Below are 22,090 nucleotides of genomic sequence, written 5' to 3' on the forward strand. Positions count from 1 at the left end.
TTACACTGATTGGCTAGTTGCTCTTGTCATTGTATTTCATTGTCCTTTGTATTTTTTCATTTTTTTTTTAAATTGCATCAACTATCTGTCTATAATGACGAACGCTGAGCAACTGGCCTGATTTCAGGGGGAAGAAATCACAAGAGGGACTCTCCTGGAGGTGCACTATGGAGGGGGCACATGTGCTACCTTTCCATACATTCCCATTGGGAAAGAGAACTGGGACCAAGAGAGAGAGGTGAGGCAGTTCATTCTCCCAAAAGAAGAGGGAGCACTTCTTGAATTTGAGCATGATATAAAAGACAGCAAAGCAGCTGAAGAAAGAGGGTCCAGTAGACCTGCAATTAGGGGACACGGCAAGTTTTGTGGAAATCCAAATGAATGTAAGCAGATCAGTACGTGAGAATGCTGAGGTCGGAGGTGTGGGGGCAGGAGAAGGTGGCAATATAGAGAAATGGGCGGTTTGCCGATGGCATGATACCCGACCTTTCCCTATTCATGCAAGAATTTTGGTGTGGAGGGACAAATGGGTTGGGGGTGTGGTGATTAAGAACATAAAGGTTACCTATGGAAGTGTGGGACTCGAGAAACTCTAGAAAGGACATCACAAATTCTAATGTAAACTTTAAAAAAAGTAGACAGTGTGCTTGATTATTAGATTGTAAGATAAATCACAAAGAGGAATAGCCAATGTGGTAAAGCTAATGATATGAATATAAATATGCATAAACCAAGGATTAAAATCTCTGTGGTGCACTGAAATTAATAGCTATAATAAACTTTATATTAAAAATAAAAGTAATTAGTAATATATAGGAGACAGTAATGGTTATCTTTCAACAATATTTTATTGTTTTATATCTTTTTAACCAATTAGAATGTATTACTTATGGTTAGAACAAAATTAACTCTATTTGAGCAAGAACAGGAACTCTAAATATGGAAGAACTAAATACAGTGGCCTCATTATGAGACACACCATGGCAGGATCTCGTTAGTAATGGGAAGTAGAACAGGAAGGACAAAATTAATTTTCATGCCCAGTGAATAGACTTAAATGCATTAGAAATAATAGTCATATGTTAAACCTTTTGTTTCTAGAAATGAAGGCTACTTGATAAAATGAGACTAATTTTAAAAGTAGAATCAGATCCGTTTTCAATTCCTAGTTTCATAATTTTAAGCCAGGTAATAGACTAACAATTCATTGTTTTATATGTAAATTGAAGACAATACTGATTTATTTATTTGTATTTATGAGAAATGAATAATTCCATGAACATGAAAAGATTGCATAATGTAAAGCAATAAATAAATAGAAGTCAAACAACTATAATCAGACCCTATAACTTTTCTGATCCTGCTGGTTGAAATAGTTTCTTTGTGTTCAGGGATCTTTCTGTGGGAACCATCTCCCTCTCCCTTGTCCAACACTCATTCCTGCTGTGCTTCTTTCCACCCAAGACTGACCTCAAAGGAAGCGGTTAGAGCATTTTCAGTTCTGTATAGCCCCAGCTGATGCATGGTAAATAACTGATGCTTGACAAATGTTGAAATAATAAGCTAAATAAGTTTAAAAATAATGATTGTGGCACACAAAGGAAAAATGATAAAGATTGCCTAGTTTACAGGAAGAAAGAGGCAACTGCAGAGTTTCCATTTTACAATCTGTGTTGAGACAGTGAGGCAGGAAATAGGGATGAACGTCACTCAAGCAGCCACGAACACAGACACATGCACTGTGCTAGGCATGGGATAAGGATAAAAAAAGGATAAAAGTTGGAGAGATTGTGAGCACTGAGTCACACCAATGTATAAGGCACACAATTAAAACTCCAAGAGTGTGGATGTGTTCTCTTTCAGTAATTATTAATGCATTTCTTAACATTTTCTGCCATTATAAAACAAGAAATCGAGTGGGAGTGATATTTTGATTGACCAAGCTTCCTCGACACCAGTGGACACCAAAACAGACAGCATGGTATGAATGCCAGGGCTATCCATTGAGAATAAGAAGAAAGCATTTGAAGTTTTATTAATATTTGTGACATCAATTTTATGTCTATTTCTTATGTATGTTTTTATTTTGCTAGTTATGTAATACTGGAAATCTCCATCATCTCTGAGTTCTTTTTCTTTTAGAAAATAAGTATAGCAATATAATTGTCCTATTTATTCTTCAAGGGTAAAGGTGAAGAGTAAATGAGGTGTTACAGGCACAAGATCTTCTTAAGGTGGAAGCAGCAGATTAGTGGTGGAAGAGCCATGCTCAGAGATTAATAACTCTGGGTTCTCATCTAAGATTGATATAATTAGTGAATGTGCTGTAAAGTCCCACTTGTTATTCAGGTAATCTCTCTATTTTTCATTGTCTTTAATATAAATTTCTTATTGCTATTTAGATAAAACCAGGAAATTATATAAATTTATATAAAATAATAAAAACTAAGTCCTCAAAATTAATATTCATTTAGAAAATTGTATTGTCTCTACTCATGTTCTCTAAACCTATTTGATGTTCTTACTATAATATCCAAATTTTGGAAAAAAAAAGAGATGCTCTTATTTTATATATATATCATATATATGCTCTTAATACTACAGTATGTATCAGAGTATGCTCCACTGAACATTAGTCATAGTTGTTTCATATGTTACTTTAAGAAGAGGATGCCCTTGGCCCATCTCTTAAGTGGGTTGTTTGTTTTGATGTTGTGGAGTTTCTTGATTTCTTTGTAGATTCTGGTTATCAACCCTTTATCTGTTGCATAGTTTGCAAATATTTTTCCCATTCTGTCGGTTGCCTCTTCACTTTCCTGACTGTTTCTTCTGCAGTACAGAAACTTCTCCATTTGATGTAATCCCAATTGTTAATTTTGGCTTTGACTGCCTGTGCCTCCAGGGTCTTTTCCAAGAAGTCTTTGCCTGTGCCTATATCTTGCAGGGTTTCTCCAATGCTCTCTAATAATTTGATGGTGTCAGGTCATAGACTTAAGTCTTCAATCGATGTTGAGTGAATTTTTGTGTAAGGTGAAAGGTAGGGGTCTTGCTTCATGATTTTGCACGTGGAAATCCAATTTTCCCAGCACCATTTATTGAATAGACTGTCCTTACTCCAGGGATTGGTTTTAGATCCTTGATCAAATATAAGCGACAAGGCTCTCAATAGACATTTTTCAAAAAAGGAAATCCAAATGGCCAACAGACACATGAAAAAAAGTTCAAGATTACTAGCAATCAGGGAAATGCAAATCAAAACCACAATGAGGTTTCACCTCACCCCGGTTAGAATGGCTCACATTCAGAAATCTACCAACAATAGATGCTGGAGAGGATGGGGGGAAAAAGGGACACTAACCCACTGTTGGTGGGAATGTAAACTGGTTAAGCCACTCTGGAAGTCAGTCTGGAGATTCCTCAGAAACCTGAATATAACCGTACCATACAACCCAGCCATCCCACTCCTTGGAATTTACCCAAAGGAAACGAAATTGGCAAACAAACAAGCTGTCTGCACATTAATGTTTATTGCAGCTCAATTCACAATAGCTAAGACCTGGAACCAACCCAAATGCCCATCAACAGTAGACTGGATAAAGAAATTATGGGCCATGTACTCTATCGAATACTATACAGCAGTCAAAAACAATGAAATCCGGTCATTTGCAACAAGATGGAGGAATCTGGAAAACATCATGCTGAGTGAATTAAGCCAGTCCCAAAGGGACAAATATCATATGTTCTCCCTGATCGGCGACAACTAACTGAGCACCAAAAGGGAAACCTGTTGAAGTGAAATGGACACTATGAGAAATAGTGACTTGATCAGCTCCTGTCCTGACTGTTGATGTACAATGTAATACTTTATCCATTTTAGCATTTTTTCTTTGTTTTGTTCTAGTACTATTGGTTGAACTCTGTAATTAACACACAGTTATTCTTAGGTGTTTAAATTTTAACTGAAAAGTGATCCCTGTTAAATATAGGAGTGGGCATAAGAGAGGGAGGAGATGTACAATTTGGAACATGGTCAATCGGACTTGTCCCAAATGGTAGAGTTAGAATCATGCCAGGGGATTCCAATACAATCCCATCAAGGTGGCATGTACCAATGCCATCTCACTAGTCCCAGTGATCAATTTCAGTTCACAATTGATCACACTGATAGGTCTAAGAGTCAAAGGGATCACACAAAGAAGACTACTGTCTGCTAATACTAACTGATAGAATCAAAAAGGGAGAGAATGATTCATCATGGGAAGTGGGATACACAGCAGATTCATCGAATGGCAGGTGTCCTAAATAGCACTCTGGCCTCACAATCAGCCTTTAAGGCATTCGGAAATGGCTGAAGAGCCCATGAGAGTATTTTAGGCATGGAAAGCCAAGACACTCTGGGGAAAAAAAGATAATTGAAAATCAATCTTGATGTGAATGGAATGGGAGAAGGAGCGGGAGATGGGAGGGGTGCGAGTGGGAGGGAAATTATGGGGGGGGGGAAGCCATTGTAATCCATAAACTGTACTTTGGAAATTTATATTTACTAAATAAAAAAAGAAGAAGAGGATGCCATGGTAAAAATAAGTTTGAAAATTAAAGTCTTAGTCAAAATTAAATCAATTTTGATTGCAGGACTTCACAGATGATTTAATGCTAAAGTTCACTGAGGATCTACAGGAGTGGTGAGATACAAGTTGTAGAAGTTTTTATTTATTTGGCCACTGAGCCTTTCATTGAGACACAGGACCAAGGCTCATTTTTTAAAATACACTTTGGTAAATACTGATCTCAGACTATGCTATTATGTTACAGAGCAAACAGCAATAGACCAAAGCTGGACGTGAGTTGCCCAAGGTAGGTTAGGCAGAGTTAGCACTAGCTGCTTGTATCTGACACATAGCTCTCTTGTGACGGAGTCTGATGCCTTTCCACTAAATTCCAGTGCTTTGCCACCTTTCCTCTCATCTGCTGTTTCCATGCAGAGAAGAAAACATACTAGGTTCATTGTCTCTAGTATTTTTCAGAAAAGGATGGGTGAGATCACATTTCATTAATATATTTGGTTCTAATATCAGCTTGCTAAGTTTTTAATAAAAACAAGTATCTGAAAATACATGAAAAAATTAGAAAATTATCAATGCTGCTAACCTCCAATTATCTGCTTCATGGAATTCTAGGCCAAAATATAACCTATTTAGTTTGAGATTATAACACTAAGCTACTGGTACAATCTGTAAAAATCAGAAGCCATTGTCACTGCATGAAATAAGCAAAATAAAACAAAATTCTAGTAAACAATAAGTGCCAAGTAGCATAGGAAAGTTTTAAAAAATTATTGTATGAAAGAGAATATATACCATGTATTTGGGTGACACATGAAGCATGTGAGTGGTCTACATTATAGCCATCTCATTTGGAACATTCACAAGCTTATTGCAAAGGTAATAGGATTATTTTTCCTTACAGTAGAATAAATGCAAGGATCAGATGCTACAAAATTGCCTGAGTACTTAGAAGTATGAATAAGATTGCAAGAGACCTAAAGAAATTTTGTCTGAAGTATAACCAATTTACAGATAATAAATGAATGTGTGGTAAAATTTACTGTAAGAGTGAGATAACACATACAAAACATTTTCATCTCATGAAAAGTAGAGAAGTGGCAAGGCCCTACTCTTTTACAAACACATAAAGAGGAATTAGTTCTTACTTCTTATGTCTCAGGGACAGAGCCATAAATAAAGGGAGAAATATTAGCGAAATATATGTCAAAATACTTTTAAAGAAAAATTTCTGATAATGGTTAGTCCCTAATGGATAGCTTTGGGTCAGTATTAAGTTTCCCATGCCTAGAGGAGTGCTATCAGAGTGTTCATATGGTTGCTTTTCTGCAAGATTCAGATGCATCAAATGAGAGTTGGAATAAGACAACATTTAAAATAGATAAGTTCCATTTCTGAGAAAGAAGTTCTTAGGAAAACAGTTTTCAATATTTATATTTATGATTCAAGTGGTGTCCAACATTACAACTATTTTACTTGAAAAACTACAAGGGTTATTACTGAGATTCAAAAATAAAATTGCAAAAACTAAAAAGCAATTGTGTTTTCCCTGCAGGGCAGATACTGAGAGACTTCTTGAACTGTGAGTTATTTAGCCAGGAAAGACTAAGGAAAGTAGTGGAGCTTCATTTTAGGTCAGTGCACTTATGCAACTCTGATTGAATAATATTTGAGTGATTTTTTTTTTCCCATAAGAAATAAGAGAAGAGGGGCTGCTGTTGTGGCTCAGCAGGTTAAACCACTGCTGGGGATGGCAGCAACCGGTATTGGAGTGCCAGTTCCGGTCCTGACTACTCTACTTTTGAACTAACTTCCTGCTAATGTACCTGGGAAGACAATGGATGATGGCTTAAGTTCTTAAGTCACTGCAGCCCTGAAGTTCCTGACTCCTGGCTTTGGACTGGCCCAACTCTGGGTTTTGCAGCCATTTGGGAAGTGAACCAGCAGATGGAGGAACTCACTCTCTCTCTCTCTTTTTCTCTCTCTCCCCTCATGATCACTAATGCTCTGTCTTAAAACAATCTTTATAAAAATAAAGAATTGAGAGAAGGAAGTGATCTAAATTTCTTTAGAAAGAATAGTATATTTAGAAAAAAAATATGCAGAGTGTGGTACAGCTGGTAAACTGCAGGATCTAAACCATTTGTCCTTCCTTTGGAGAGAAGAGAAGACAGAAGGTGTAGGAGATAAATAGGTAGAGTAGTAAAGGGAAAAAAGGACAGAAAGGAATGATGGAAAGGGGGCATGAATAAACATTTTGGAATTCAAAGATGACCGGCCTTTTAGGGTGACTTCAGTGATACATATTTCTCTCTCTCTCTCTCTCTCTCTCTCTCTCTCTCTATCTCTCAGAGTCATTTTTCCTTCTGAATATTATAAAATGAATCATTTTCTTTCATTTCCAGATTCAGCTTAGCAGTTGCCTTGGAAGTACTAATTATGTCCCCTTACGTAAGAGAGGAGAGAACTATTATTGTTGAAGATTCATTTTTTTTTCAAACTCAAAACAGTTAAGGATTATGTCACAGCTATTTTTGAAATCATTATGTCTACAAAGAATATCAAGAAAATACTAATGGCAAAATAGTATGGTGCTTGGAAAATCCTTTGATGAAATTATTTAGACCAAGCTTTAAAAAAAAAAACAATTTAGAAATACAGCTCACAGTTGAAATACAACTTCAAGAAATCAACACACATGTTACATAGTTTTACAGTAGCAGAAATTGAAGCAATATCAGATGAGTTATCTATAAGTAGTCATTACTTGAGATTGAAACCGTTCTGATCATTTTTTTAATTTAGTGCTATAATAAGATTACCATATTTTATTTAACTCCCATCAATGTTTCAAAGAAAATTTATATTTTAGAGACAAGTTTTCTAGTTCTTATACCCCAGTGACTTGTTCAGGAGACACAATATCATAGGAATCAATCTTTACATTACATGCAAGCAGGAAAGGGGTCAGCACTGTGGCACCACGAGTTAAACCACTGCCTGTGATGCTGACATCCCATATGAGCACCAATTCAATTCCCTGCTGCTCCACATCTGATATAGCTCCCTGCTAATGTACTAATGTACCTAGGAAAGCAGTGGAAGATGGTTCAAGTGTTTGGGCTCTCACCACCCACATAGGAGACCTGGATGGATTTTAGCCTTGGGCTTGCAGCCATTTGAGGAGTAAAGCAGCAGATAGAGGATCTCTCTCTCACTCTCTCTCTCTCTCTCTGTGTAATACTACCTTTCAAATAAACAATCAATAAATCACTTTTTAAAGAAAAACAAGCAAATAAAAATGTCTTGGAACTTTCAAAAATAAAAATGGCAATGACTTCAGGTAAAGAAATCCTAACTTTTTAGCTGAAACTTTGACCACAGTCAATTTTTTTTTTTTTTTTTTTGCCAGTACAGTATGACTAGGCATTTCCACTTGACAGAGTTCTTTCCTGAATTATGGCTATTGTCTAGGATGATAATGAATAAAGGAGGAAAGAGAGAATTAACTGGCAAATTCAAGGAAACTAATGCACACAGCGTGCACAGGAAGCACTACTGCTTGGAGCTAATGCGCATGGATGCAAGCCTGATCACCCAAGGTGGACATCCAGTTCTGCCCATTGTTCACTATGTGGACCATGGGCAAGTTAGAAAACTTTTCTATACCTCACTTTCCTTTTGCTTACATGAAATGTGTTGCTGTGAGAAATTCATGTTACATTAAAAATACTTTTAAGGTACATGAAACAAAGTACATGAACATAGTTAATAACAAATAAATGATTGCTATCAAACTTACTGAAAGGTCCTACTCAGATAATTCAACACAAAGGGCATTTACAACCAAGAAGTTAGACCACGGGAAATAAATTTAAGTTTTCTATAGAGAACAGAGAAAAGGGACACAATGGATATTAACAGTTTTGGGTTAAACTTCCCAAATGTACCCAAGTCAGAAATTAGTTTTCTTATGAGATTGTAGAAGCTGATCCTCCCCAAATGCATTTATCGAAGTGTTAGAGATAATCGCTCCTTGCAGACATAGATTAGAGGTCATGTTCCTATTTTATTTTTAACTGTCTTAAAGATTTATTTTATTTATTTGAAAGGCAAAATTACAGAAACAGGGAGGGAGAGATAGAGAGCAACATCTCTTCCATCTGCTGGTTCACTCTGGAATGGTTTCAATGTATGGATCTGGGCCAGGCCAAAGGGAAGAGACAACAGATTCATCCAGGTCTCCTATGTGGGTGCAGGGGCCCAAAGATAGGAGTTTTCTTCCACTGCTTTTCCAGGCACATTCGCAGGGAGCTGGATGGGAAGTAGAGCAACTGGGAATTGAACCAGCACTTATATGGGATGCTGGTTACAGGCAGCGGCTTAACCCTTATGCCAAAACACTGGCCCCTAGAGACATTATTTTAAACAGCAGACATATTTAGTCTTTTGTTTCTTTAGAGTTATTTACATTTTATATTCAATATTTCATTATTATCCAGTAGCTTTGGTATATAAAAGTAAATGGAGATGAAGTAGTTTTATTAGGACAGTCCAAAATGCTCTATTTTTTATAATTGCCTTAATTGAACTTTTTATTTTAACTGTGTGTCAGTGTCAGTTATTACCTAGGAATCCTGAAGTATATGAACAGGTGACAAACAAAATAGCTGTGACCTTGTCTTTGCATTTGTTCTATGTCTGCAAGGAGCCATCATCGCCAACACTTCCATGAGATGTATTTGGGGAGTATTAACCTACACAATCTCAAAAGAAAAGTAATTCCTATGACCTATGCATGCTTGGAAGTTGAACCCTAAAGTTTTATACTAATTGTGCCCACCTCTCCATACTATAGGGAACTTGATCTCAATCCCAGTGTTTTAATTTGATAGCTGTAAACTACATTTGCATTTGTGGTATAATTTCATAGTTGTCCTTTGTATGAAGGGGAGGTGAAGATGGGATTCATTTATATGTGTGACAGAACTAATTATGAAATCGTGGAAATCAGGGGCTATGTATACACTGGTTGAACAAAGGACTATGGACATGCACATATCAGCTAACCAGACAGTGTTGTAAATTTTATTATACAAATCTCACCTTTTTAGCTGTCTAGAAATAGCAGATTCTATTGCAGATAGAAGATGAATTACATCAGAAAAACAAGATATACTCTCTGTGCCTTGTGTATCTAAGAAAGCTGGTGGGATTATAGATTTCTATTTTAAAATTATCCATAAATCACATATAATTTTTCATGTACTTTTGAACTCTCTTACCTTGAAATCTGCTTTCCCTTCTTTTCTGTTTCTGTGAACTGAATTGTGGCCCCTTCCATTCAAATGTTATGCCTCTCACCCTCAAAGTGACTGTAGTTAGAGTCCTTAGGAAGTTAAAGTTAAGTGAGATAATAATGGCGTCCTAACCCAGAAAGAGTGGTGGATCCATAAGAAGAGATAACTATCTTTCTCTCTCTCACCAGAGCACATAGGAAAGGCTGTATGAGGATGTAACAAGAAGGTGGTCATTTGTATGACAGGAGAGAGCCCTGAACAGAAACTAATTGGTTATATGTAGGACTTCCTATTTGCCAAGAAAATAAATTTCTGTTGTTTAAGCCAGCCAGTCTATGCTATTTTGTTATGGCAGCCTGGGTACACTAAGTCACACAGTGGGAAACAAGAGTATATATATATACACACACACACACACACACACACACAGAGTCAGTTTTTCGGGAGTCACACTCACCATTAGTAGTCTGTCTCCTACTTGCAACCTTCCATCTTTTTGTGCAGCTCCTCCATCTATAATTTTAGTTACATAAATGCTGTTGTCTCCAGGTATGTGTTGGTTCCCCACACCTCCTGCAATAGAGAAGCCTAAACCTATAGGAAAAAACAAACAAAATGGCAGACTGATTTTTTAAAGCAGTTACCCATACTTTAACAGTTTAAAAAAGATTCTTAATTCACTATAACAGCAAAAAATAACAGTAAGGATTCTATTCCAATTAATTTCTGTTTAACTATTTGAGGGCTTGTTGATTATTGTTAGGGAGATAAAGATCTTGAAGTCACTCCATGTGAACATTAAATTTCCAGACTGTACATGTAATACCTGTTCCTCAGGTTACTAGCCAGAATAGGGATTAAAGGATGTGGAGAGATCCTAGGTAAGTCAGGAAAATACAGACACCATTCTGCTTCATATTGAGTCTTTGCCCTCATGTTCATTGCTGTTGCTCAAACATACAAGAAAGAGAATCACAATCATTTGGGCCAGGACCTGGATCTTCTTGACAATTCATGATGAAAAATACAGCTTCTAGAATGTTACACAAATTCTGAGACAAAAGTCACTAGAAAGAGACATTGGATATTTATGTAATGATTTTATGTTTTCTTGTTTTCTAGAACTTACTGTTATTAACTGATAGTGAGGCTAATGACACACACAAATGTGATTCCTCCCTGTGCACAGCTTATCAAGTAAAAAACATAGATTATATACTTTCATTTTACTTTAAATTTGAGAAGCAGAGAGAACGAGAGAGAGAGAGAGAAATGGGAAGAGAAAGAGAAAGAGACAGACAGAGAGATATCCCGTCTGCTTATTCACTACCTAAATGCTCACAGCTGTATCTGAGTGGGGCCAAAGCCAAAACCAGGTACTCAGTCTAGGCCCCCCACATGAGGGGCAGGGAGACATCACTGCTACCTCCTGTCATTCAAGTCAGGAGCACAGCCTGAACTCAGTAACTCCTGTATGGGACACAGGCATCTCAGCCAGTATCTTAATTGCTATGCCAAATGTTTGCCCCAGAATAGAATCACTCTAAAAGATTAGTATGAGGGAATTTCAAAGGAATCATTGATGGGATCCTGAAAGATATAAACACAAAAATTTCTCTTTCAGAATATGATTGAATACACATTTATTATAATACTCATAACATATTTTTTGCATTTTAAAATTATAATGATAATTAACATGTAAATTACTCAAATAGGTAGGTATCAATCAAAGGCTTAGTTACTAAAGACAGAGAATTTCTCAAAATTATTTGACTTAAGAAAACTACTATAAAAACTTGTGTCACTTTATACAACAATGATGAAAAACACTTTTGAAAATACTCCATTTTACTATGCTTCTATTGAGTCAATAGTGGGCAGGGCTACCTGCTATTAGGACAGCATAATGAATTAGTTAATGGGAAAATGATGAAATTAAATTAAAAAGTTACACCTCTGAAATTATACTTGAAATGCAATGATTTTGTTAAATAGTTGTCAAAATAAATGGAAAATGGATTTAAATTGATAGGGCAATTTAAATAAGTGCTATCTAATTTCCTACCAAAGTGGGTAATTATTCTTTTTTTCTTTTAGTTAAGCATTTTATTGGCTATTGTTTCACTGCAACACACATAACTCTAACTAGTTTTTTAAACTATTTGTTTGAACTGCCCCTTACCTCTATCCAACTCCTTCTAACAGTAAGAAGTAATTCTTCAACAATCACATTAGAAATGTGCTTTGTTTTGATTTTCTCCTTCCATTTTAAATGATTTTTGCTTACAAGAGCTTTTTTAAATTATTTTTAGTTATTTAAAATATTTATTTAGAACAAAAAAACAAAAATACTAAGAGGGGTAACATATTAAGTTGCTCATCAACAGTCAGGGTGAGGGCTGATCAAGTCACCGTTTCTCATAGTGTTCATTTCACTTTAACAGGTTTCCTTTTTGGTGCTCAGTTAGTTGTCACCTATCAGGGAGAACAAATGGTATTTGTCCCTTTGGGATTGGCTTATTTCACTCAGCACAATGTTTTCAAAATTCCTAACGGGGATCACTTTTCAGTTAAAATTTAAACACCTAAGAATAATTGTGTGTTAATTACAGAGTTCAACCAATGGTACTAGAACAAAAAAAGATACTAAAATGGATAAAGTATTACATCTTAGTATTTTTGTTTGTTTGTTCTACTTAATACTTTTGGTTGAATACTGTAATCAATACACAATTCTTCTTAAGTGCTGAAACTTAACTGAAAAGTGATTGCTGTTAAATATAAGAGTGGGAATAAGAGAGGGAAGAGATGTGCAATTCGGGACATGCTCAAGCTGACTTGCCTCAAACGGTGGAGTTAGAAACATACCAGGGGATTAGAATTCAATCCCATCAAGGTGGCATGTACCAATGCCATCTCACTAGTCCCAACGATCAATTTCTATTCACAATTGATCATAATGATAGGACTAAGAACCAGAGGGATCACATAAACAAGACTAGTGTCTGCAAATACTAGCTGATAGAATTAAAAAAGGGAGAAAATGATCCAACATGGGAAGTGAGATACACAGCAGACCCATAGAATGGCAGATGTCCTAAACAGCACTCTGGCCTCAGAATCAGCCCTTAAGGCATGCGGATCCAGCTGAAAAGCCCATGAGAGTATTTCAGGCATGGAAAGCCAAGACACTCTGGGGGGGAAAAAAAAAAAAAACCTAAATAAAAGATCTCTGCGAGTGAGATCCCAGTGGAAAGAATGGGTCATCAAAGAAGGAGGTACCTTTCTCTGAAGGGAGGAGAGAACGTCCACTTTGACCATGGCCTTGTCTAAATATGATCAGAGTCAGTGAACTCAGGGAGCTTCCATAGCCTTGGCAGCTCATGACAAGAGCCTAGGGTGATTACTGATGCCATAAACAAGAGTGTCAATTTGTTAAGTCAACAACAGGAGTCACTGTACACTTACTCCTCATGTAGGATCTTTGTCCTTAGTGTGCTGTACATTGAGATTTAATGCTGTAACTAGTACTTAAACAGTATTTTTCACTTTGTGTTTCTGTGTGGGAGCAAACTGTTGAAATCTTTACTTAATGTATGCTAAACTGATCTTCTGTATATAAAGAGAATCGAAAATGAGTCTTGATGTGAATGGAAGGGGAGAGGGAGTGGGAAAGGGGAGGGTTGCGGGTGGGAGGGACGTTATGGGGGGGAAGCCATTTTAATCCATAAGCTGTACTTTGGAAATTTATATTCATTAAATAAAAGTTAAAAAAAATAAAATATTTATTTATATATGATTTTAATCGTACATATTTGTGGAGCAGGCAGTTATTCTTTATTGATGCTTTGGCACCCTACCAAACCATGTATGTATTTGTTTACTTCATCTAAAAGAATTTGTTTGTTAGGCAAATGATGACCAAGGAATAAACAAAGTGTCTCCAGCTTTTTCCTGGGAAATTTAAAATATCCATAAGTGCATGTTTTCCAAAACTGTTACTTTATTGGATATATGAATATAGTGCACTTTTAAATTTTTTTACAAAAGTTTTATAGCCATGTACTAGGTTCAATCTACTACATTTATATAATAATATAGTGGGCATTCCAAACTCTGGAAAGAAAAGGCTGAAAACGAATCCAGCACCTTGATTTACATCCACTGGGACAATAGTAAATGTCACAGTCTTAAACTTTTTTTTTTTTTTTTTTGACAGGCAAAGTTATAGACAGTGAGAGAGAGAGAGAGAGAGAGAAAGGTCTTCCTTCCATTGCTTCACCCCCCAAATGGCCACTACGGCTGGAGCTGTGCCAATCCAAAGCCAGGAGCCAGGTGCTTCCTCCTGGTCTCCCATGTGGGTGCAGGGCCCAAGCACTTGGGCCATCCTCCGCTGCCCTCCCAGGCCACAGCAGAGAGCTGGACTGGAAGAGGGGCAACCGGGACAGAATCCGGTGCTCATATAGGATGCCACAGGCAGAGGATTAACCAAGTGAGCCATGGTGCCAGCCCAATGCCACAGTCTTAATTACAGATCTGTGGCAGCTAACTACCACCACAAAGAAGGTAAGTCTAACAGAGAATAAATATGTAGTTGACATTTGAGACTGAAGATTGTTCCAAGAAAATGAAATCACTAGCGATCCTGTGGACATAAACGTATCCGTTGAAAAGTGAAAGGCAATTTTTGAGACTAGGTTTATATACTTCTGTTTAACTGGTGACTGCTCAAGGTATGTTTAGGAAACATCCACTCCTCACAGAGCCAGAGAATGTCTCTGCAGGTATAGATCCAAAATTTTTTTGATTTATTTCATTTTGATGGAATATTATTGTACTTAAATTAACCAATATTTAATCAATAACAAATAATATTCTAGATATTCAACTTAACAGGGTTAAGAAAACTTCTATCTATATACTATTTATTTACAGGTGGAAGTATCCATCTATGTTATGTCTTCATTCATTCATCTAGTCCACTCATGCACATATGCATTCATTCAACAAGCATCTTTTGAGTCCATATTATGCATTTGTATAGCCAGCTACTATCATTTGTGGCCAATGTAAGTGTAATGGAATAGGTAGAGCAGAAATACTATAGAAATAACAAAGAATGAATGGGTTCCTACGAATGAATGTGATTAAACCTGGCTGAAGCAATGTTCTAAGTATAGACAATGCTAATGAGTTTCAGAAAAGTACTCTCTAAAGACAAAAGTGAGCTGGTCCTCTGGGCAATAATATTAAACCCAAATTATTAGTCTGGAGGCACATGGTATACCTTAAATATACCTTGATAAAGCAGGGGCAGGCTGTCCACACTGCAGGACATAGACTAGGTAAGGCCTCACATGACCAACACCCCTCCATTGCCCTAGAGCCTTACTCCTTTCACATTCCCTCCACTCATTAGCTAATCTCCTCCTTTATTCCAATACAGACTCACTTGTAACCTTGATATGTCTAGAAAATGTCATGCTCCAAGCAAAAGTTCTTGTCGTTCTTGATGACTAAACTAAAACACACTTTATTCAGGGTCTTGTTTAAATCTCAGTGTCTCCATAAGCTTGAACAGAATCTGATTGTTTAATACCATCCTTTGAGCATATACTCAATTCCTTTGTTTTGTTCTATTTTTAATTTTCCCTTGGTACTTTCTTCTTGGTATAATACTATATAAGCCGCCTATATATTTTATTTTTTGTTTTAAGGTCTGTCTCCTTGGTAAAAGTATAATCTTCACAGACAGGGATTCTTCGGTCTGCTTATTTTTGGCCTGCAAGTAGAAAAGGGTCAGGTATATAGTTGCTTTATAAATATATGTTAAATGAAAGGACAAATGAACAAATATAAGAAGATGAGGAAAGTCATAGGTCTCTGAGAAAACCTTCCCTTAGAGGCAAATTGTCTGCCTGAATGGCTGAGGGATGGGAAAGTGGGTGCTTTTAGTTTGGAATCAGAAAGTGTACAAAGCCTGGGACCAGGTGGTAACAAGTGAGTCAATTACAAAATAAACTCAGTGAAAAGACTGGGTTAGTCTCACCTCAAAACACTGACCATATCACTGCTTAGTGTGGGATGTCTGGCTATTAAGAGTAACATTAAATATTTCTGTGTATATTCTGGTAATGAACGAAGCTGACACAGAAAAACTGAAGTAATGAAATCACAAAAGGATGTAAAATTATTGTTGGATATTTTAGTGATCAAGTAAAGGAAAAAGGCATGTCAGATTTAAATATCTAATCCCCCAAGATATTTAAAAGTGATTTGTTTGGTAGATCATGTGACAGGCATATAGAATTTCAGGATTACTTCTATTACACATCATTGTATGTTTCTTGCATATCCCCAAACTGTAATTCTTCACATTGACACAAGAGACACTGGCATAGGCAAAGGAATGTCTGAACCTTAAAGCTTTTAATTGAACATTTTCCCACTCAAAATCTTTCCCTCCTCCTATGTAAGAGAACACTCTGAGCAGATCACAGTTCACCCTCTTCCCATGTCACCTGCCTACACTGAGGAGGAGGAGGTGTCGAGGAGAGGTGGGGGCTGAAGCAGAAGTCTTGGCAGCATAGGTTGATACTGTGCTTGAGAGCTCAGAATAAAAACCCAAATGTTAAAAAAGTCATATGATTACAATGTACCCATATATTCTTTGTGGGTGGAAAGAACCAAACCCCATGATGTCTTATAACCATTCAATCACTTGTTTCAACTTCATTTTATTTGAATTTCATAGGAGAGCTCTGGGAGAGTTATTCCAAACAATTCAATATTATTAAGACTGGTTTTGTCAGAGTTTATTTATGATCAGTTAGGTAAAGTATTTACTGCTTTACAGAAAGGCATATTCTGCACCTTCTATACTTCTATTAAAGGAAACATAGGATCTCTTCTGAACTCTGGCTGGTCCTGTTACAAAATACCCACCCAGGCGAAATAGTTAACTTCTAAATTTGCACACCTTTCAGTTAAAAAATACAAAGCCTTCCCTTGGCATTGGTCGTCACTGAAAACAGACTTTCTGACAACTCTTCTTCTTTAGAAGAAAATATTGTTTAAGAAAATACCCAAAATTGCCCCTTTCATTTTAACTTGAGATATTAATCTCACTGGGCACTGTAGAGAAAGTCAGTTAAGTCAAAACTTGTAAGTCAAAATCTCTGGATTCTCCCTGTATTCAAAAGACAGAGTTTGGGGTAGAAAGAACAGTTTATGTTTGAAATTCCCAAGGCATTGTTTGAGCATCCTCAATTCAGCTTAAAGACTCTCTCACAGATCTGTCAATTAATTTACCACAGCCAACACTCCAAACCTTTTCTATTTTCATGTATTTCATAACACCCACTCATACTTTTGGTACATTATTTCAATGTCTATTTTACTACGCAGAATCTCATTTTCTTTATCTATCCTTTCTGATTTCCATTTCCTCAAAGGAATAAGCACCATTCCTATTTTCTAAACTTAAATCTTCCCCTTCCACTCTAGGACTCCACTAATTTTCCCTTTTTTTCCCTTCTAGACTATTCAGTCTCTTAATATTAGTGATTTTCCTGTCTCCAGGTCGCCTCCATTTTTCTGTCCTACTATGAAAAAACCTCCTCTTGAATTTGCTACAGCTTCCTAATTGTAAGAGCTGAAGTTTTAAAACATTATCCATGGGGCCCGGCATTGTAGCATAGAGGGTAAAGCTTCTTCCTGCAATCTTGGCATGACACATGGGCACCCATATATGTCTTGGATGCTCCACTTCTGAACCAGCTTCCTGCTAATGCTCCTAGGAATGCAGTAGAAGATGGACAAGTGCATGGAACCCTGCCACTGATATGAGAGACCTGGATGAAGCTCCTGGTTTCAGCCTGGCCCAGCCCAGGCCATTGCAATCATTTGAGGAGTGAACCAGAAGATGGAAGACCTCTCTCTCTCTCTCTCTCTCTGCCTCTCCTTCTCTCTGTAACTCAAGTAAATACACAAATCTTTTATTTACGTGATCTATAGTTACTAACTCCATTTCCATATTATAAACCTGCCTTAATATCATCTGTTTAGCTCCATACAAGACAAGCTACTTCTATGGTATGTGTTATGTGTTACATTATGTTCCCCTAAAATATATGTTGAAATTGTAACTTCTGGAAGCTATGATTGTGACCTTATTTGGATTCTACAGATGTAATTTAAGATGATAGCATACTGGTTCAGAGTGGTCCCTAACCCAGTGATTGGTGTCCTTATGAGAAGACGAAATTTGGAAACAGGAACACACAGGGAAGAACGTATATGCTGTCAGATGCGGAGATTGGCATGGTGGATATAAGAGTCAAGGAAGGCCAAGGATATTCAGCAACCATGAAAAGCTAGGAGATGAGCATGAAACAGACTCTCCCTCAGAGTTCTCTAGAAGGAACCAACCTTGCCAATAACATGCAGATTAGAAGTATAACTAAGAGAAAGAAAACTGTTTTAAGTCACTCAATTTGTTATGGTATCCCTAAGATATCTAATGTTGATGTTCTGAGTACTTGGATTATATGTAGCTCTTTGTTTCTAAGGAAAGCCATATCAACACACTGGTATACACATTTTAATGTCGCACACTCCTATGGTGCGGATGAGTGAAGTAACTGAAACCAGGCCATAAGAAAGGGAGCCTACCTGTCCTTGGAGAATTTTACTCCAAAAGTCCTGAAAATTTCTCATGTGACTTTGCTTCTCTTGCATTGCACAGAACACTACTGCTTACTTTGACCTTCCTAACTTTCATGACATTAAATATTCCCTTTCTTTTCTGATTTCTCTTACTACTTCTCAGTTTCCTTTGCTGACTTATCTTCTTTTAATTGTTCTAAAGCAGTGGTTGACAGATATGCTCCTTACACCAGGAACATTAGCATAATCTCAGAGCTTGTCAGAAAAAACAAATCTTGGGGCTCATTCCATACATCATGAATCAGAAACTCTGGGGGGATATATGCTAAATTTGACAAAAGCCTCTATATAATAGTGTTTCTAATGGTACTCTCCATTAAGCCCTCCAATCTCTTGCAGAGAATCCATATTCATCATTCCAATTACCCTTGCTATGAAAACAAGTGCCCACACTTCTTGTACTTATACTACCTTCTAAGGTTTAATTTGTTATCTTAAACTCACAAGATTGAAAGAATGTATTCATAACCTTCCATCAAAACTAGCTTCCTTTCTAAAATTCTGTGCTTCCCATAATTAATATTTCAGATTAAATTGGAGGAAATTATTGGCATCACACTGGGTCACAGAGCCTAGCATGATACCTGGAAGGAAGTTGCTAGACAGCATATATTTGCAATTTATTATGTTTTGTCTTAAGCCTGATTATTATATGCAAATATTATTATATTACTCCTCTCCACTGAAGCATTAGTATTTCATGTGCTTCAATAGTCGTACCTACCTTATTTTAAAAAGCCTTTGTGGGGCTGGCACTGTGGCACAGGAGAATGCTGGTTTGAGTCCCAGTTGCTCTGCTTCTGATCTAGCTGCCTGCTAATGTGATTTGAAAGGCAGCGGGTGAAGGTGTAAGCACTTGGGTCTCTGCCACCCATGTGGGAGACTGGGATGGAGTTCTTGGCTCCTGGCTTTCATCTGGGCCAGATCTTGTTGTTGCATGCATTACTGTGTATCTTCTACAAGAATTCTACATATCTTCATACTCTTCTTTATTTCCCCAGAGAAGCTAATCTTTGCGTTCTTCCCTGTAACTGAAATGCCTTCACCACTTTAACTTACAGCTCTACTCTAGTTTCGTCAACTTTAACTTCTGGTGTCTCATTTCTAAGTTTAACTCTGTGTAACTAATCCTCTGAATTGGCCTTTTTGATTTATTTCATTCAAGAAAAACTTTATTGATGACTGCTCACATGCAAGTACTGCCCTAAATATTGTGGTTAAATCACTGAATTAGAGATCTGTGGCTCTTGTAATCAACAGCCTATTTTGTGGTGAAAAATAGGATAGGACAAGAAGCCATGAAAATGCATAATTGATAGAAGTTTAGCAGCTAGAGGAGCACACAAAGGTGCTGCCTATCTCCGGAGGGGGTTGTGCTGTGAGGAAAGGGAGAAAGAAGGGGTTGTCTTAAATATTCAAAGTCAACATTGAGCAGAATGATGGGATGTTGTAATTGCTCAATAAATATCTGTTGAATTAATTAATGATTGAATTGTTCACATGGCCTAAGTATACAAGTAAATGTCAAGTATTCCATATTAATAAAGATGTATGTATTTAGTTGATTACTTAGCTCAAGGAAAAAGTATCAAAATATTCCTTCTTGAACATTTTTAAGGTACCAACTATTGTACTGGGTACTGGAGAATTAATGAAGAGTATATTCGGTATCATCCTTAAAGGACCAAGAGTAATGACCAAGGAGACATATAGTTAGCTTTTGTTAACTCAAAGAACCATCAACATTGATCAGTTTGCTTTCAAACCAACAAATTAAATAGCTTGCTTGGATCACAAGTTGACTGCTCATGAGATTGTATAACAGAGTTATGGCCTATGCTGTTATTATTGAAATAGACTACCTTCCAAGTTTCATTGCTTAAATCACATGCAATGCCTCTATTTATCATTACATCTCTCTGCGTGGTTTGTCCAGTTTCATTCTTGCTGCCGGTGCAAACCAAAGTCATTAAATTGAGTTCTGAATAATGTTCAGATTGTCTTGAATATATGCATATTCTAGCACAGAAATTCATAAACATGGTAGAGACTATTTAAAAGTTTTAATAATTACATTATACACTGAAGTTTGATAAGGATACTCCAGTTGTCAGTGTTGTTACTGAGGGGAGCAGGATGAAACACAGGAAGGGTAACTAGGTAGATCTTGATGTATTTCTATCCTCAAAGGTGTTGCCCAGTTACACCTTTGCAGTTTTTCCTAGTCACTTCTTTAAATTAAAATAACACATACTCTCTTTCCTCTGCACATAATGCATTATATCTCTCACTTTTTTTTTGACAGGCAGAGTTAGACAGTGAGAGAGAGAGAGAGAGAGAGACAGAGAGAAAGGTTTTCCTTCTGTTGGTTCACCACCCAAGTGGCCGCTATGGCCAGCGCGAAGCCAGGAGCCAGGTGCCTCCTCTTGGTCTCCCATGTGGGTGCAGGGCCCAAGCACTTGGGCCATCCTCCACTGCCTTCCCAGGTCACAACAGAGAGCTGGACTGGAAGAGGAGTAACTGGGACAGAATCTGGCGCCCCGACCAGGATTAGAACCTGGGGTGCCAGTGCTACAGGCGGAGGATTAGCCAAGTGAGCCGTGGCTCCGGCCATCTCTCACTAACTTTTAATGATAGGTCATTTTCTACATTGAATCAGTTATTTATAGAAAGTTGATATTTAGAACATTTAATGGGTGATATGACATTGGATACCAATTAGTTGGAATAGGTATCTGCTAAAAATAACTGCAGGAATACCTCACCCATGTTAGACAGTTACTGTTTTGAAGGTAGAAAAGAAAATAGCACTTTTATGGCATGTATACCAGGAGCAGTATGAAGGATGTAGATACTCTAAAACTAACTTTTAAAATTTATTACTGAACTAAACAAAGATCAGTGAGAAGTTTCCCACGAGCCCACTTTAATGAACTGCGCAGGAATGGATTAGGGTTAAAGTAATAGAGTGAGTTATGTCATTCATTTAAAAACATTCAATTCCAGGCTACATTAGTTTCTCAGGACAGCCACAGTAAAGTGTGAAAAGCAGGGGTCCCTAAACAACTGAAATTTACTGTCTCAGTTCTGGAGGCTGGAAGTCTAATATTAAGGTGTCTGGAGTCTTAGTTCATTCTGAGGGCTGAAGGAGGATCTGTTTCATGCCTCTATTCTACTTTCTCATGGTTTGCTAGCAATCTTTAGCATTACTTAACATGTAAATACACAAATCTAATCTGACTACACTTATACATGGCATTTCACCCTGTGTCTGTCTCTGAGTCCAAATCTCCTGCTCTGTTTTTAAGGACACCAGATATATTGGATTAGGATCCACCCTAGTGCCCTTATATTAAGTTGATAATCGGCTAAGCCCCTATTTCCAAATGAGGTCAGACTCACAAATACTGAGATTAAAGACTTCAACATTTTTTCAAGGATACAATTCAGTTTATAACAGTGGCACTGGGACATATAAATATGGACAGGACACAATTC

The 22,090-nt window shown here is 37.1% G+C and overlaps 1 protein-coding gene across 22 annotated transcripts in view; it reads right to left on the reverse strand.

Moving 5' to 3' along the window:
* DLG2 (discs large MAGUK scaffold protein 2) overlaps positions 1 to 22,090 on the reverse strand; it is a 2,253,656-nt gene that overhangs the window by 562,533 nt on the left and 1,669,033 nt on the right. For all 22 annotated transcript variants that reach the window (XM_051821188.3, XM_089332011.1, XM_051821160.3 and 19 more), the window contains one exon: positions 10,320 to 10,456. In XM_051821188.3, the coding sequence (XP_051677148.1) occupies positions 10,320 to 10,456 (137 nt within the window). The remainder of the gene's footprint in view (positions 1 to 10,319; positions 10,457 to 22,090) is intronic.

The sequence above is a fragment of the Oryctolagus cuniculus genome, chromosome 1, assembly GCF_051225735.1.
Source record: "Oryctolagus cuniculus isolate XC-2025 breed Fujian yellow rabbit chromosome 1, ASM5122573v1, whole genome shotgun sequence".
Taxonomy (NCBI): Eukaryota; Metazoa; Chordata; class Mammalia; order Lagomorpha; family Leporidae; genus Oryctolagus; species Oryctolagus cuniculus.